The following is a 15,094-nucleotide window of genomic DNA, read 5'->3' as shown; positions in this document are numbered from 1 at the left end:
TAATTTATTGAATTTCACTAGAAGGTTGGATCATGACAGTGAGTCCCTCAATGACAGAATCAAGCACTTCAAATTTTGAAAACCATTTAAATCATCAACATATAACAGGGATTGCAAATCAATACTAATTTTATAATTGTTTGGACTTTTTTGATCCCAGGTTTCAAAGATCTGCAAAAACGTTTGTTTTTAATCAATAGCAATAACTAATTATTGCTCTGAGGAACACATTTCATGCTGGATTCGGCACTGATAATGAGAGGATAGGATGGTTGACAGGTTATCAAATTTTGAATGCAAAAATCTTTGCCAGCATAGAAACTCAAAAAGGGGTAAAATTAAGTTAAAACTGTATTTAGTATTGTTAAGAGATATATTCATTTAATAATGGAATTTGAATAACTTAACAAAAACAATGATCATAATACATGGATATAAAATTAAAGTAAGGTACATATGACATTTTATCATTTATGTTTCAGTTTCATAATTTTGTTTAACTCAAAATGTTTGTACATAGTACATAAAACATATAATACATACCAGTGATTTTAAACAAACCAATTTTGAAAGCTTGAGAATTAAAAATGACTACAGTATTGTCTGTGAGATCATGAGTTATCATTCTGCAGTTGGCATACCATGATTTGATAAGTTAATGAAACATTCTAGGAAAGGGTAAAATTTAAAGCAATATTTTTCTCTTTGTTACAGTTGCCAAATAAAACATAATAACAAGATAACTATTTTATCCACTCATGATTTGCCTTTATCCAATAAAGTTATTGTTGATGATTACTGGAAGATATGATTATTATGACCAATTTATTTTAGCTTTACTTAACATATTTTCCAATAATGTTTACCTACATAAGCCTGTTGACTTTGAAATATAATTGATTAATTCTTTATTAATTTATCATTTATTATATCTATTTATTTACAATAATTTTGGTTCAGTTACATGCTTTTTTACAAATTAAAACATATAAAATGGTGTGCATTTTTGTAATTCTTTTCAATGATGGGATAAGTTAACAATAACAGTGAGATAATTACAAATGAAATCATTTATTGTGGCCATTATTCCACAAATGTTTGGATCACCTTGATATCAGAGACATACTTACACAGTACCAATGACTTTCTCCAATTACCAATGACTTTCTCCAATTATGAAATTCTTCCTCATTACCACTTTTCCTGATTGAAATATTTTTTCTGAATGTTTATTTCATCTATCTATAATACTGGCCGCCATATATGGCCTATCGTGTGCTGAAAAATGGCGTTAAACCCCACAACAACAATTCATCTATCAGTAATGATGATATTCACACTCTTTAATATCTTCCCATAATAAACAGTCATCTAACATATCAGACTAATCATGTGATAATTCATATCTTTTCTCCGTAATCCACAAAATGAGAAGGTGAAACAAAGATAGATGTACCTTCTTTGTTCTTTGCAGTACTCTTGAGTAATGATTCAGATGTTGATGTTTTGAAGACATTTTCAAAAATTATAAATCTTTATATATAGCAGTTCATCATATTTTTATTCATTTTTAATATTCTGCACATCAATGCTAAGTACTTGAATTATACAGAAATAAACTGCTCTATTTGCACTTATTGCCCTCCTCCTGCTCTTTTTTTAGAATCCCTAAATACTTATTTAAAACCGTGCTATATTCTATTAATTTCATATTTTACGTGTTTTTTAAAATATAAAATACTTGTATAAGCCAAAGCTTGATTGTTCTTTATTTGTACAAGGACAACATTCCAGATCTGGTGACCAAAAGTACATTTTCAGTTGGAAATTCTTGTATCAGTATGCTCTTTTCGCTAAACTTGAAAAACTGCCCCTTTGTCTGAAACTGTGTCATTTTTATAAACAGTGCCTCTGAAATTTAATGTGTAAATTTTTTGGGATATAATTTGAGTGTTATATATTTTTACAAGACTGTTTTTGTTCAATCAAACCTTAAAAAAATATGCTTTTCATTGTTATGAACTACTTTTGAAACTTTACTGACTTCAAATTTTCAATCCTAACACTTCACTTACAACAAAACATATGTTATGCTTATATTAGGTGGAGCTTGACCAATCTAAGTCAAATAATTAGAAAGTAAATGAGAAAAATTTACTTTACACAAATAATTTAATAAACAAATAAAAATACAAAGAAATGAACAAATAATGAAATTAATTTTTTTAAAACAAAATGGCTTGGCCATGTATGTCAACCTTATGACCAAAGCATTACCATAAAACCACTGAACTGACCTTGACCCCAAAGGTCCAAATGTTGAGCAGAAAGAAAATTCATAATGGAGTTAGGAATAAAAGTAAATTAAATTTAAAATCTTTAAACAAAAATCTTAATACAATTTTTTTTTTATGACTGTGACCTTGACCCTATTGTAAAAGAGGCAAACCAGCATGTGACAGAAAGAATTGCCTAATTTCATAATGATTCATGCTATTTATGAAGGATATCCATTTAGGAAATGTGTAAGTAACTGAAAAAGATTTAGAAAGACTTTAACTGATGATGATGATGATGATGATGATGATGCCAATGTTGGCAGTGGAAAAGCGCCCCTACTTCTCACTTCTCACCAACATGAATTTAAGAATAAATGAGGTACTATGAAAATCTTGGGGCACTAAGACATCTTTGTGAGTTTTATTGAAGTCTTGTTGGAAACAATATCCAATAGATACAGCTATGTTATATCTTTGTGGTAAAGAGTTAAGTTTTCACATGTAAATGACATAATTTTGTGTGTGTTGATGTAAACATGAACAAAATCGATATTGCATCTAAATCATAGCTGCCAACTCACGAGTACAAAATACTAACTGCTTATGACAAAAATACTGATTTTTAAAATGTTAATGCATATGTAACTAAATGCAACATCTACAACCATCAGAAAAGTAGGACAGTAACTTACTTAATTATTTAATGTCAAAGATGCATGTGTTGCACTCTTGCACCTTCGGACTGGGCACCCTGTTCCATTCGGGTTCCCATTAACAAGGTGAACGAATGCAATATACATTCAGACACAGTCTGTTTATAGAAGCCTTTTCCACACCCCGTTTTTTCCAGTCATTATTGATTCCAATACTGTATACCATCTTTCATTATGATCTGAATTCTGAACGATTTTTTTTTACTGAACTGTTTTCATTCTAGAACAGGAGTAATAATTTCCAATTTTAATGTCTGGAAAAAGTGTGCAAATTAAATTACAAGCAACACTAGTAACTGAGGAAGGTTCATTTCTAAAAGAAATTTAATAAACTGAACTTTGATTGAATTACATTAAGTTTCTCTCTGGTATTTATAAACATCGCAAGTTCAGGCTGAGTTGTTGATAATGAAGCAGCAAACTGATGTTTATTAGCTTTTCATGCTGTTTTATGTCATGGGTACCTCCATGCCCAATAGCGAAATCACAATTATACAACTTGCAAAATGCAAAGTTTTCTTGTTTACTAGATGGCTTCACAAAGCTAAACATGAGTGAGATGAGACAAAGAAATACATGCATAAATTGGCCAGATATGTGGATAACTTACAGCTGGTGGTGGGGACTCTGAGAGAGAGGTCCCTGGGTGTGGTTCATGATGTACATCAGCCCATGGACTGTCCCTGAAAATAGAAAGCTTTATTCCTTTAGCTTCTTTATGGCCTATTCTCCTACAATGAATTTGCAAGAAATGAACTTAGAAAGCAGCTATTGAAGCTTTGTTCATTTACTAAACTAATGAAAATAATGTATTCTAATGTCATTCATTACAAACTGGATGCTTTCTCATGCTTTCTTTTTCATTATCATTGAAGACATCTGATGGAACCCTTTTATAACAGATCTCTGGAAACAGAGATGATGACTTATAGAATTTGTGGACAATACGGAGTTTACGGACTTAATACAGAGTTTGCTGGCAACATGTACAGCTCATATCAACCTGTACAGCTCATATCATGTACAGCTCATACCAATATGTACAGCTCATATCATCATGTACAGCTCATATCAACATGTACAGCTCATATCATCATGTACAGCTAATATACAGTTCATATCAACATGTACAGCTCATATCATCATGTACAGTTCATATCATGTACAGCTCATATCAATATGTACAGCTCATATCATGTACAGCTCATTTCAACATGTACAACTCATATCCTGTACAGCTCATATCATGTACAGCAAATATCAACATGTACAGCTCATATCAACATGTACAGCTCATATCATGTACAATTCATATCAACATGTACAGCTCATATCAACATGTACAGCTCATCAACATGTACAGCTCATATTGTGTACAGCTCATATCAATATGTACAGCTCATATCATCATGTACAGATCATATCATCATTCTGATTTATGTCTGATGCTTTGTTTTGTCTTCAATTTTGAAAAATCATATTGAAAAGTTCTACTGAACACATACTTTCATACCAGAACAAGTTTTGGTTAAACATGAAAGTGTTAATTTATAAATTGTAATACAATGGTAGACATGGATTTCTTTTATTTCCCAATGGTCATATTGTTTTATATGGTTAGAAAAGTTTTTTATTCATTGCAGCAGTGTGAAGAAGAAATCCAAAGCATCTGACTGTTTTCTATTAAAATTATCTATAGCTTTTACACTATAGTCCAAATTTCCTTATAGTTGTAAATATTTTGTTTCAAGTAAAAAAAAGCTACTTTTTGATGTTTCCATGTTCAGTAAAACAATGAATTCTTTTGGAACTTACATTTTAGATACAATTGTAGTTCCTTCATATTTTTTTTTACAATCTGGGATTCAAACACATGGCTTCTTATGGCAAATGAGTCTATGTACATAAGACAGTTTGATTTTTATAAATAAATGCTTAATGTGCAGGTCAAAATGATGTCATTATTACATTATGACATCATTAATGACATCACAGTGCCATGGCTTTTAGAAGAGATTGGACATAAACTAACATGTTTGTCACTACTGTCTCTTATTAAATAACGAAAAAAATAAAAATGCATTGTAATACAGTTGTAACAATCACAATAACAGTCCTGTGAAAAGAGATTATAAAGTCTATGAAATCTGTATAACACTCAATTTGATTAAAATCAGATCTCCACTGTACACCTAGGACAATGGAGATCTGATTTTAATCATATAATCAAGTTTTCTCGTGTAAAACAAATGTGACCCCAATAACTGGCCTACTGAAAAATTTGCCTATTAACATACCATTTTATTCGTTTATTTCATAAAAGGAGTCTACATTCTTTATCCATTTGCAAATTTGATAAATATTTAAAAATCCTCATTTACCTGTTATTTTAATGAAACTTAGTGACAGTGTATTTTTTGCTCCACATACATGTCTTTGTAATAACTCTTACTTGAGATAATTACCATTTATATTCGTGTACAAGTTGAGTACAACTGCAAACAAGAGCCCTTTTGTATTAAATCTTTTAAAGATGGCAGCTCCACATGCCCAAGTGGCCTAATGTGCTTGCCTTTACTGGCATCTCACCTCTGTCCATGCGGATTCAAGCCTCAGATTCAGCCAAAGTGGGTATATGAGAAAGCTTGCCAGTTGCTTTACCTGGGTTGGTGGTTCTTCCTGCAATTTTCCAGGGTTTTTCGTCCCCAAAAGATACTGACAGCCATGTATAACATATCATATACTGAAAAATGGCATTAAACCCATAAAAACCAACTTTAAAAATTTAAACAACCTTGTCCTTCTGGAACATTATGTGAGAATATATAATAAATCTGATTTCTGAAGCAAAAGATCACTGTATCCAGCTTTTAATTAACTTCAATTCTGTAATTGTTTCCTTGACTTAAAACATGCTGATATTGAGCTTATTCAATCTTCAACTCCACAGCAGTAGCTCTGTTAAATGCCCAATATTGAACAATGGTCAACATGGATTCAGACAAAAACCAAGTTGCAATATGCAGTTTATAACTATGATTTTTCATGTTTCTAAGCTGTCTGATCTGGTACCACACCTAAGCTTGTTTAGAAAGTTAAAACAAATTGGAATCTGGTGGTGTACATAGTAAGGGTTCATGTCTTTCCTGTTGGACTGAAAACAACAAGCAATATTTGCAGAGGAAGAGCACAAGAAAAACCTGGGAAAAAACACTGACCCATATACCAATGCTGGAAAAGTTGAGACTCAAACCCATGCAGACAGAGGTGAGATGTTAAAGATCTGTAAAGGCAAGTGCCTAGGTCCACTTGGCTACATGGGGCCCCTACATTTGAACTAGAAGAGACCCCAGTCTTAAACACATTTTCACTGTGTAATACATCACTTGCTATTATTAGATTGATATATCCTTTTCTGGTACAAGTCTCCAGTCCAAGGTGAAAATTGTCCATTTAGTAACTAGAGGACTAGAACAAAGGTAAACATAGTCCCAGTGCCTTAGTCACTGCCACCATTCAAAATAGTCTTTCTTTGACAAGAACCAAGACCAATGGATATTAGATTGGGAAGGGTAGGAGGGAATTCGGTTATAAACAGCAGAGAAGAACTGCATACCATATATACTTGCTTAAAAGTCTAGTCCAACTGTAAACTGCACAGACCAAGATATGCCAGCACATATTGTGCCAGCAGATCTGGATCTGTACAGTTTATTAGAAGTAATCAGAAGAACAAACAACAAAACAACCTGATCTACAGGTGCATGATGCCAGAGCAGATCAAAATCTTTGTTGTTTGCAGTTTGACTTTTACTTATAAGTGAGAATATACAGTAATTACTATTAGTTTTACCTCCCAAAATTACATTATAATATCAGTAATACATGATTATGTTGTAGACTTTTCAAGCCTATGGACCCATGCCAGAGATAACTTACAATCTGTTCCAGTAGAACACTACTACAGAATGCAAGATGGCTTTAAGTCAACTTGCTGGAATGACACAGTCAGATACTATGCATAAATGCCTTTCCTCTGGTGTGCTGCTGAATGAAGGTAAAATGAGGAAAAGGTGGAGTGAGACCAATGAAAGGCACTTTCCATGACACAATCTAGAGAGAAATGATTAATAAAAGACCAATATGCAGCAATAGCCTCATGTATATTGATTCTCATTGAGGGAAGAACCTTTTAATGAGGGACTGATAAGCTCTTTTGATAGTCAAATTATTTACAAAGAAATCAAAAGGCAGCTAATTCTAGGCCTGAACGCGCGACTGAAGTGAAACTGAATCATAGTAGCCAATGAAATGGACACAATACTTTTCCACCATTACAGCATGAATTTGACTCTTTCTAGGTGATGCTAAAGAAAGAAAAAAGTCTATCTTTAAGGCAGGATTTTTGAAAGAAGCCACCTCAGAGGTTCATAAAAAAGTTTAGATAATAATCAAAGAACACTTGAAAAGTTCCACTTAGGCATTAATGAGCAAGACTAACTCCTTGAGTTTCGAAGTACCTTATAAATTCTGTGAGATTAAGGTCCAACCTTATGGTGGAACCCAACGAGAAGAAAATAATATTGTAGAGGGCTGGTTAAATTAAAGATTACTTTGCACCATAAATCCTGGAATTAAAATGCCAATTAAACTGAGCAAGCCTGTAAAAAAATTGATCTTGGCAAATAAACATATTCAATACAAGCCTGGCATGAAAGTGAAACCTCCAAGGATTGTTGTGCAGGAGGAACTCTAAGTGTTGTGACTGTTGAAGCTTCCTCACTGACAGCTCCCTGGGGGTCTCCACCATGTTCAATGAGTTTGCGGAACCATGAACACTGGTTCCACTGGTGGAACTGTCAGGATGACAAATGATGTCTCAGTCCTGACTCATTGAAGAACTTGAGGGATTATTTTCTGGTGTAGGATGGCAAAAGTACACAGTTGATTCTACTGCAGAATCACTGTACACACCACCATGATGGGTGGCATTGGGAACATATAAGTGATAGTTTGTTGCTGGGGTTCAGTGCAAACTACTGGCCTCCAACAAAGTCGAAAGAGACTCTGCTACTGACTGGTGCACACAACATTCTCAACAGACTGTTGCTAGAATATTTATTCTGTCTGGAATGTGGTTGACTCTGATCACCTTTGAAGATGTTCATCAAACAAGGTTTCTGACTTCCAAGCAAAGAGAAGGGGCATGAGTACTTCCTTGATGTCTGATGACTATAACACAGCTGAGAGTCTCATTAGACTGACACATACCTGTAGTGCAAGGAAAACAGCCTTGACTCCTTAGACTTGCTGGAGTCAACTACAACTGAGAATTTATAATCCTGTCTCAAGTAATAGGGTGAGACAGGACTATCTGTTCCATCATCTCTCCTTGAAGAATGGGATTTTGATGCAGGAGGAAATGAGCGGTGTTCCATCTCACTTTTCTTTGATAATTACCTTGAAGGATGGGGTTGGGTGTACTTATATGGCTTGCCCAATTTGCCAACCAATGAAGCCATGGAAAACTCATCCATGGCAATGTGGCTGTAAAGTGAGACACTCCGGATTCTCTGCTTGATATTGGCAGTCACCAGGCCTCGCATGGATGAAACAAATGCATAGGAAATGGAGGCTGGGTGTTCGCTGGTCCCAGGGGAGGAACTAAAAAGTCTTGCCAGTGCCTCATGCCTGGTGCATAGATCCAGTGCCTGATGACTTATAGAGTGTGACCCTGTTATAGCAAACAGGGTGTGAGTCCATAGAGCCTTTTTATGCCAAAACAAGCAAATGACTGGAAAAAAATTGTAATTGGTCATACCAACCCTAACTGTGGTACCAATAAGAAGGATAAATTTCTGTAAGCAATTTTAACCAGTATGTGTACAAGTCAGTACTGTTTTTTCCAGAAAGTGACAAATGTGGACAATAATAAATGAAAACAAATGCATGGACTGGGGATAAAAAGTCAACTGCAACACAAATTTGGATGAGATTGATTGAAATTTAAACTATGGCAAAATAAACCCAAACTGGCAAAAACTGGCAGCACTCAGAAACATGTTATCATTGCACAAAGTGTAATGAATAAAGGGTAATATTCCAAATGAGGGACGTGACTGAGACATCAGATTGAGATTGTGTTCTTTTGTTTTTACAGATGTCCTATTACTAATTTCTGGGAGGGAATTTTCACCTCAGACCAGGGACTAGCACCTGGAAAAAAGAAAGCAACATATTAATAACAGATAATGTATTATTTTTATTAAAACCACAATATTGTTCCCAGCTTTACTTGTATGTTTGTCTTCTCTGCCAATGCTACACCAACTTAATATAAATTATTACAGTCAAGTATGATTGCAGTTTTGTACAGAGTACATGTAGATATATATTATATTAAGCCAATTAAAGACCTTGGTGATAATTTCATAATATTAAGGGATGGAAAAATCTCACGTCAGCTGAAAATTTAAGACCTTCACTAAATATAAAAGCTTTCTGTAACTTGGTATAGCTAAAAATTGATTAAAAACTAAGAGACCCTGCAAGAAAAATGGTTAAAATCTTTCCAGCCCTGATGATTTTGTGAATTCAGTGTGAATTGCATACATTAAACTGGAATCATGCAAGCTGGTTCTTGCTTCATCATGGCCCATAGATCCATAACCAGTGTAGGGAGGGGGACGTGGTAAGAAGGGATCTGTGACATCCACTGGATCGTAGCCTTTTCTGAAAGATATAAAAAAATAAACACAAACATCAAATAAGGGAGGTAATGCTGACTGTGAATACACCTTAATAACTTTGTTAGATCCAACTACAGGTAATGTCTTTTTATGATGGATAAATACTTCAATAGTGGTGGCTTCAAAACCATACTTTAATGTATTCAGTTAATTAGACAGTAAGGAGGCTATCAACACGTTTCTCCAAACTTGTGGGGGCAGGCAGTGATTGACAATATCCATTACATCAAGATTTGTGGTGTCAGTTCTTTTTGTATGACTGGCAAGGGAAATATAATTCTGGCAGTAATGAAGTATGCATTTTTTATTATTGCTTTTATTAACTACTGATTGAAACTAGATATCTTTCCAGCACCTTTTTGTTAAAAAGCAGGGATAAAGTAGGGCTGAATTTTGTCTACAAGTATGGAAAAAGGAAAAACAGATCCAATTAAGAAATAAAAGAGCAAGTCATAATCTCTGTAAATAATGTCAAAAATAAATTTTTTGGAAGATTTCAGTTTAGTATGATACTCTCTGCCAGGTCTGAGTGAAATATTTTCAGTGGGTTTCAAGAACAAGCTGGAAATTTCATTACCGACAGATGATGCCTACATGATGTCTGCATACCATAAGCTCACCTAGCTGTGTTGAATTCAAATGTATTTTAGAACAAGTAGTAACAATGACAAACATGCATGTGTAGTGTACAGTGTCCCTTTTTAAAAAAAAAAGTGGTTAAAAATATGTCCTAAAAATTAGGAAAAAATAGGGCCACTAGAAAGACTGCAGCAGACATTTTATCTTTGGAAGTAACAAAAATGATCATAACAAGGGTTCTATAAAACATTATGTCTTGCCTGCTGCCTGAGATATAATCTATCTCCATATATGCACAAAAGATGGTAACATCTTTGAATTACAAAAGCTCCCACTTTGAGCTAATCAAACTCAGTGTCCAAGTAAATAACAACCTACACCCATAAAACCAATGCTAACTGAAAAAGCACAAAGACCTGGGCAATTATATGTCTGAATGACATGGAGATTTGGCAGACAACGATTAAATAACAAAAAAGAAGAAAACAATCTGAAAAATGGTCTTGAACTAGTAAACTACAAATCTTTTTTGTGCTGTTATCTCATAAGCAAGGTTTTATAACAATAAGATGTGATGTGTGTGATTAATATTTTTAACGTAGCTTTAACAATTTTTCAGTCATATTGCTATGATGTCTACAGTGTGGCAGTTTATAGTGATGTCTAGCACTGAGGCATCATGCCGCAGACATGTAGCATGATGTCCCACCCAGTCACATTATCCTGACACCAGGCCGACCAGTCCTAACACTAACCTCTTAATGCTGAGAGCCAAGTGAGGCAGCTGTTAGTACCATTTTTGTAAATCTTTGGTATGACTTGGCCAGGGATTGAACCCATGACATCGCGCATCCGAGGCAGATGCTCTAACCACTAGGCCACCGGAGCGTTAAACAACAATAAGATGGGATGATCTGTGTTAATGTTAATCATATGGAGAACAAATATGTTTTGACCAACTTCCAGGAAGAGAATAATGGATGGAAACCACATCAGGGATCTGAAATTCTAATGGCTCTTGCCAGACAATTTTTACCTAAAATTGAAGTTACAGCCAGATCTCATGAACATAAAAACATTCAATGGCGATATGAAAAGTTGTAACAAAAAACACTGATGTACCTAATTATGACATGTACTGGAAAATGGGTCACTGTCAGATTTGGATTTGCCATTGCTTCAGTTTTAGCATTATCCTTCTATGCTTCTATAAATTTCCCTTGCACTATATTTTAAAAAAAAATGACTTGTTCCACTCAAAAACCAAATATTAGAATTTCTGCCGACAACACCATTTTTCTCCAATTAACTGCTTTAAATTTTTTTTATCAGAAACTAAAAACAATCAGGACTATCTTGAAATACATTACATGTAATTGACAAGCATTTCTATTCCAATGTATCTGATACGTCCTCCAACATGTCTTGGAAGATGATAATAAAAGTTATAAGTGTTGTTGTCTTACAAAAATTTTAATTAATTAATTAATTAATTGACCACACATGCTATTTGCTATGGCCTGATATACACTGATACACAACGTAGTTAAAAACTATATGATGTGAGGGACGGATGTAACGGCTATATATATAACAGAACCTCGGATAATCATTAAATTATTGGGTTTTGATAAGTCCATGAGATAAGTTTTTAAACCTCCAGATCTTGTGAGCAATTGTGTGCCTGTACCATTCCCACATTATTGTTACATATGATATACCATTCCCATGTTATTTTTACATTCGTACATTCGATGCACCAGTTTTTACCTTCCTAGCAGAGCATGGAATTCTCCTTTTCACTCATCATGTTTCACTAAAGTCAAGCATTATTTTAATAAAATAATCCAGCTTTTCATATATTTCTAATAATTTAATGGTTTAGCAAAAAGATTGTCGAATTTTGTATAAATGTCATGACCTCACAGAATTCCCTATTTTTCTGTAGTCACCTATACGTTGTTTGGCCTGACATAAAAAACATAAAGGAATAAATGTCATTGTGACCAAGGCAAGGATATCCAACTAATGAGCTCCTTTCTCTGCATGTGGTACAATCTCCAACCATTATTTTAATAATACTGACTGCTTGCATACTCCAAACTGTAGTTTAACATTACTGACTGATTGCATACTCCCACCAGTATTTTAATAATACTGACTGCTTGCATACTCCAACCTGTATTTTAATAATACTGACTGCTTGCATACTCCAACCTGTATTTTAATAATACAGACTGCTTGCATACTCCAACCTGTAGTTTAATAGTATAATTTAATAAGTACAGACTGATTGCATACTCCCACCAGTATTTCAATAATAATGACTGCTTGCATTAAGGGATTTCTTTTCAACTTTTTTCAGCAGGGTGGGGGAAGCAAAACTTGATTGGGGTGGGGGGGCACAAAACTTGACTGGCTTGTTAACATGCTCCCCTCCCAAATGATGTCCCTGCTTGCAAACTCCCACCAGTAGTTAAATAATATTGACTGATTGAATACCCCACCAGTAGTTTAATAATGCAGACTGAAAATTCCGAGACAGAATGAAAAAATGTCTGGATGAAACAGCTATTTAACATATTTACCACACAGTAAATCTAACAGCGTAGATGGACAAACAATTGATGTAACTTAACAAAATCTTTCTTCCAAAAATTAGGAAAAGAATCAAATGGCATGTATCAATTAATGCATGTACAACTGCAAACTGCACAAGCCCAGATCTGCCACTGCACAATGCTCCAGGAGTTCTGGGTCTATAAAGTTTTATGGAGTAATCAGTTGAACAAACAACATAGACCCTGATGTGCCAGTGCATTATGTGATGGCAAATCAAGGTCTATGTTATTTCCAGTTGGACGTGACTTTTAAACAAGCAGATATGGTAAACTGATAAGCACCATATCCTGGATATCACTGACAACAAAGTTATCAACTTAACATTTTTACTCCTCATTTTCCATGCAAATGTTCTGAATTCCAACCTATTTGTTACTTGATCCATGGTTTTGAAAGTCAGTCCCAAATAACAATCTCAAACAATGCACCTCTAGTCTTTGTTGTCTACAGTTGGAAAACATAATGACCAAACAGATGCAAGGAATAATTATGTCTAAGTACTACATGTCATCCAAACTCATTCCTAAAGTCCAACAAATGCAAATATTAGGAGATCTATGCAATGTAAGAAATGGGTTGCATAAGTGTTTACTGACTTATGTACTGAACAACCCCATCTATGCAATGTAAGAAATGGGTTGCATAAGTGTTTACTGACTTATGTACTGAACAACCCCATCTATGCAGTGTAAGAAATGGGTTGCATAAGTGTTTACTTTATGTACTGAACAACCCCATAACATGGAAGATAGATCTATCAAGTATAATATGTTTGCATTGGGGTGGGTGGGTGGGAAAAAAATCACATTAAACTTTTATGGATTTTTTTCTTAAATCTTTGATCATCATGTGTTTAGTAAGTCAACATATCAAGACAATCATTAACAAGAGGACCAAGTGGACCTGACATTGCTCACTTGCATGCAAACTTAACAGCTGACCATTTCACACAGCAGTCTTATATAATATTAGAAGTACACGTCTTAATAGACTATCTCCCAAATTTTATATCATGTCAGATTTTTCCTACTTTACTATCTCCACTAAAAATACAAAGGCTGTTGCTTATAATCAAAATTATCCAAGCCCTTTAAAGTTAAGTTTACAGAAAAAGCTTTAATTTACAGTCTAAAGAGTCCCATGGCTTTCCCAATTCATGAAATTGTAATTCACTGCTGTTTTTGTTGGGTCTATTTACTCCTGGTAATTACACTGGGAAATGTTTCAGGAGAAATGCATATTAGGGCAAAATAAAAACTCAAATTATTAAATATAAATTTCAAAACAATTTTGGGCAATGACTCTGAATATATGAAATGCCATATAATAATACACAACATATCTGACAAACAAGAGTCCCTGGAAGGGACTGACACTGTTCTCCAAAAGTACTTCCAGGAACTTAAGACCATTTCTTCTTTTTAACTGCTGATGATTGCTCATGCCATCTGTGATATTCTTGAGTAATAAGATTTTCAAATTAGACAGTGGCAGCCATATGGACGTAAAATTGACAACATTTTCATTCAGGACAAACCAAAACAGCGTTAGAAGACCTTTAGTAAAAACTCCAATTCCACATGACCATGGTGACAAGACTTTCAATATATTCATTGTGGCAGCCATATTTCAGGTCAGACTAGTACCATTTCATTCGCCACCACCTATACAACATAAATAGTCTTCTGGTGAAGCCCATGTTGATATAACTTTCCACTTAGGAGGAGTAGTATTAATTATAGGTTACTGAATTTGTATGGGAAAATATGAATTCATTTTTCAGATTGAAATACTGCACGACCTAGGGAGTGCAGTATATCCATCTGACAAAACAAGTTCATATTTTCCCATACAAATGCGGTAACCTTTATATTATATGCTCATTTTCTTATTCTACCTAAGTCTTAAATATATAAACAAAAATACACTACAAGAAACAATGTAACTGAATGTATGCTGTATTTCAAACTAAATACACAACCGCAGATACATCATTACACAATATTACTAATGGGCACATAACTCAACCAAGATAAATTTGAACTTAGTCATGCACTCGACATAACTTTCAAAAGAAAATGGTGTGTCTAGTTAAAATTGAAATTTGGAGTCATATTTTGAATGAATGTACATTTCAACAACTTTTCCGTTT

General features: G+C 34.2%; 1 protein-coding gene across 1 annotated transcript in view; it reads right to left on the bottom strand.

Moving 5' to 3' along the window:
• Positions 1 to 15,094, bottom strand: part of LOC149802814 (protein tweety homolog 1-B-like) — a 119,941-nt gene that overhangs the window by 18,918 nt on the left and 85,929 nt on the right. The window contains exons 12-13 of the mRNA XM_089952253.1: positions 9,605 to 9,724; positions 3,603 to 3,675 (exon numbers count right to left, since the gene is read on the bottom strand). Of these exons, the coding sequence (XP_089808379.1) occupies positions 3,603 to 3,675; positions 9,605 to 9,724 (193 nt within the window). The remainder of the gene's footprint in view (positions 1 to 3,602; positions 3,676 to 9,604; positions 9,725 to 15,094) is intronic.

Source organism: Sinohyriopsis cumingii, chromosome 3, assembly GCF_028554795.1.
Source record: "Sinohyriopsis cumingii isolate HCF-2022 chromosome 3, ASM2855479v2, whole genome shotgun sequence".
NCBI lineage: Eukaryota > Metazoa > Mollusca > Bivalvia > Unionida > Unionidae > Sinohyriopsis > Sinohyriopsis cumingii.
The sequence above is the reverse complement of the archived record's forward strand: the minus strand, read 5'-3'. Positions and strand labels throughout refer to the sequence as shown.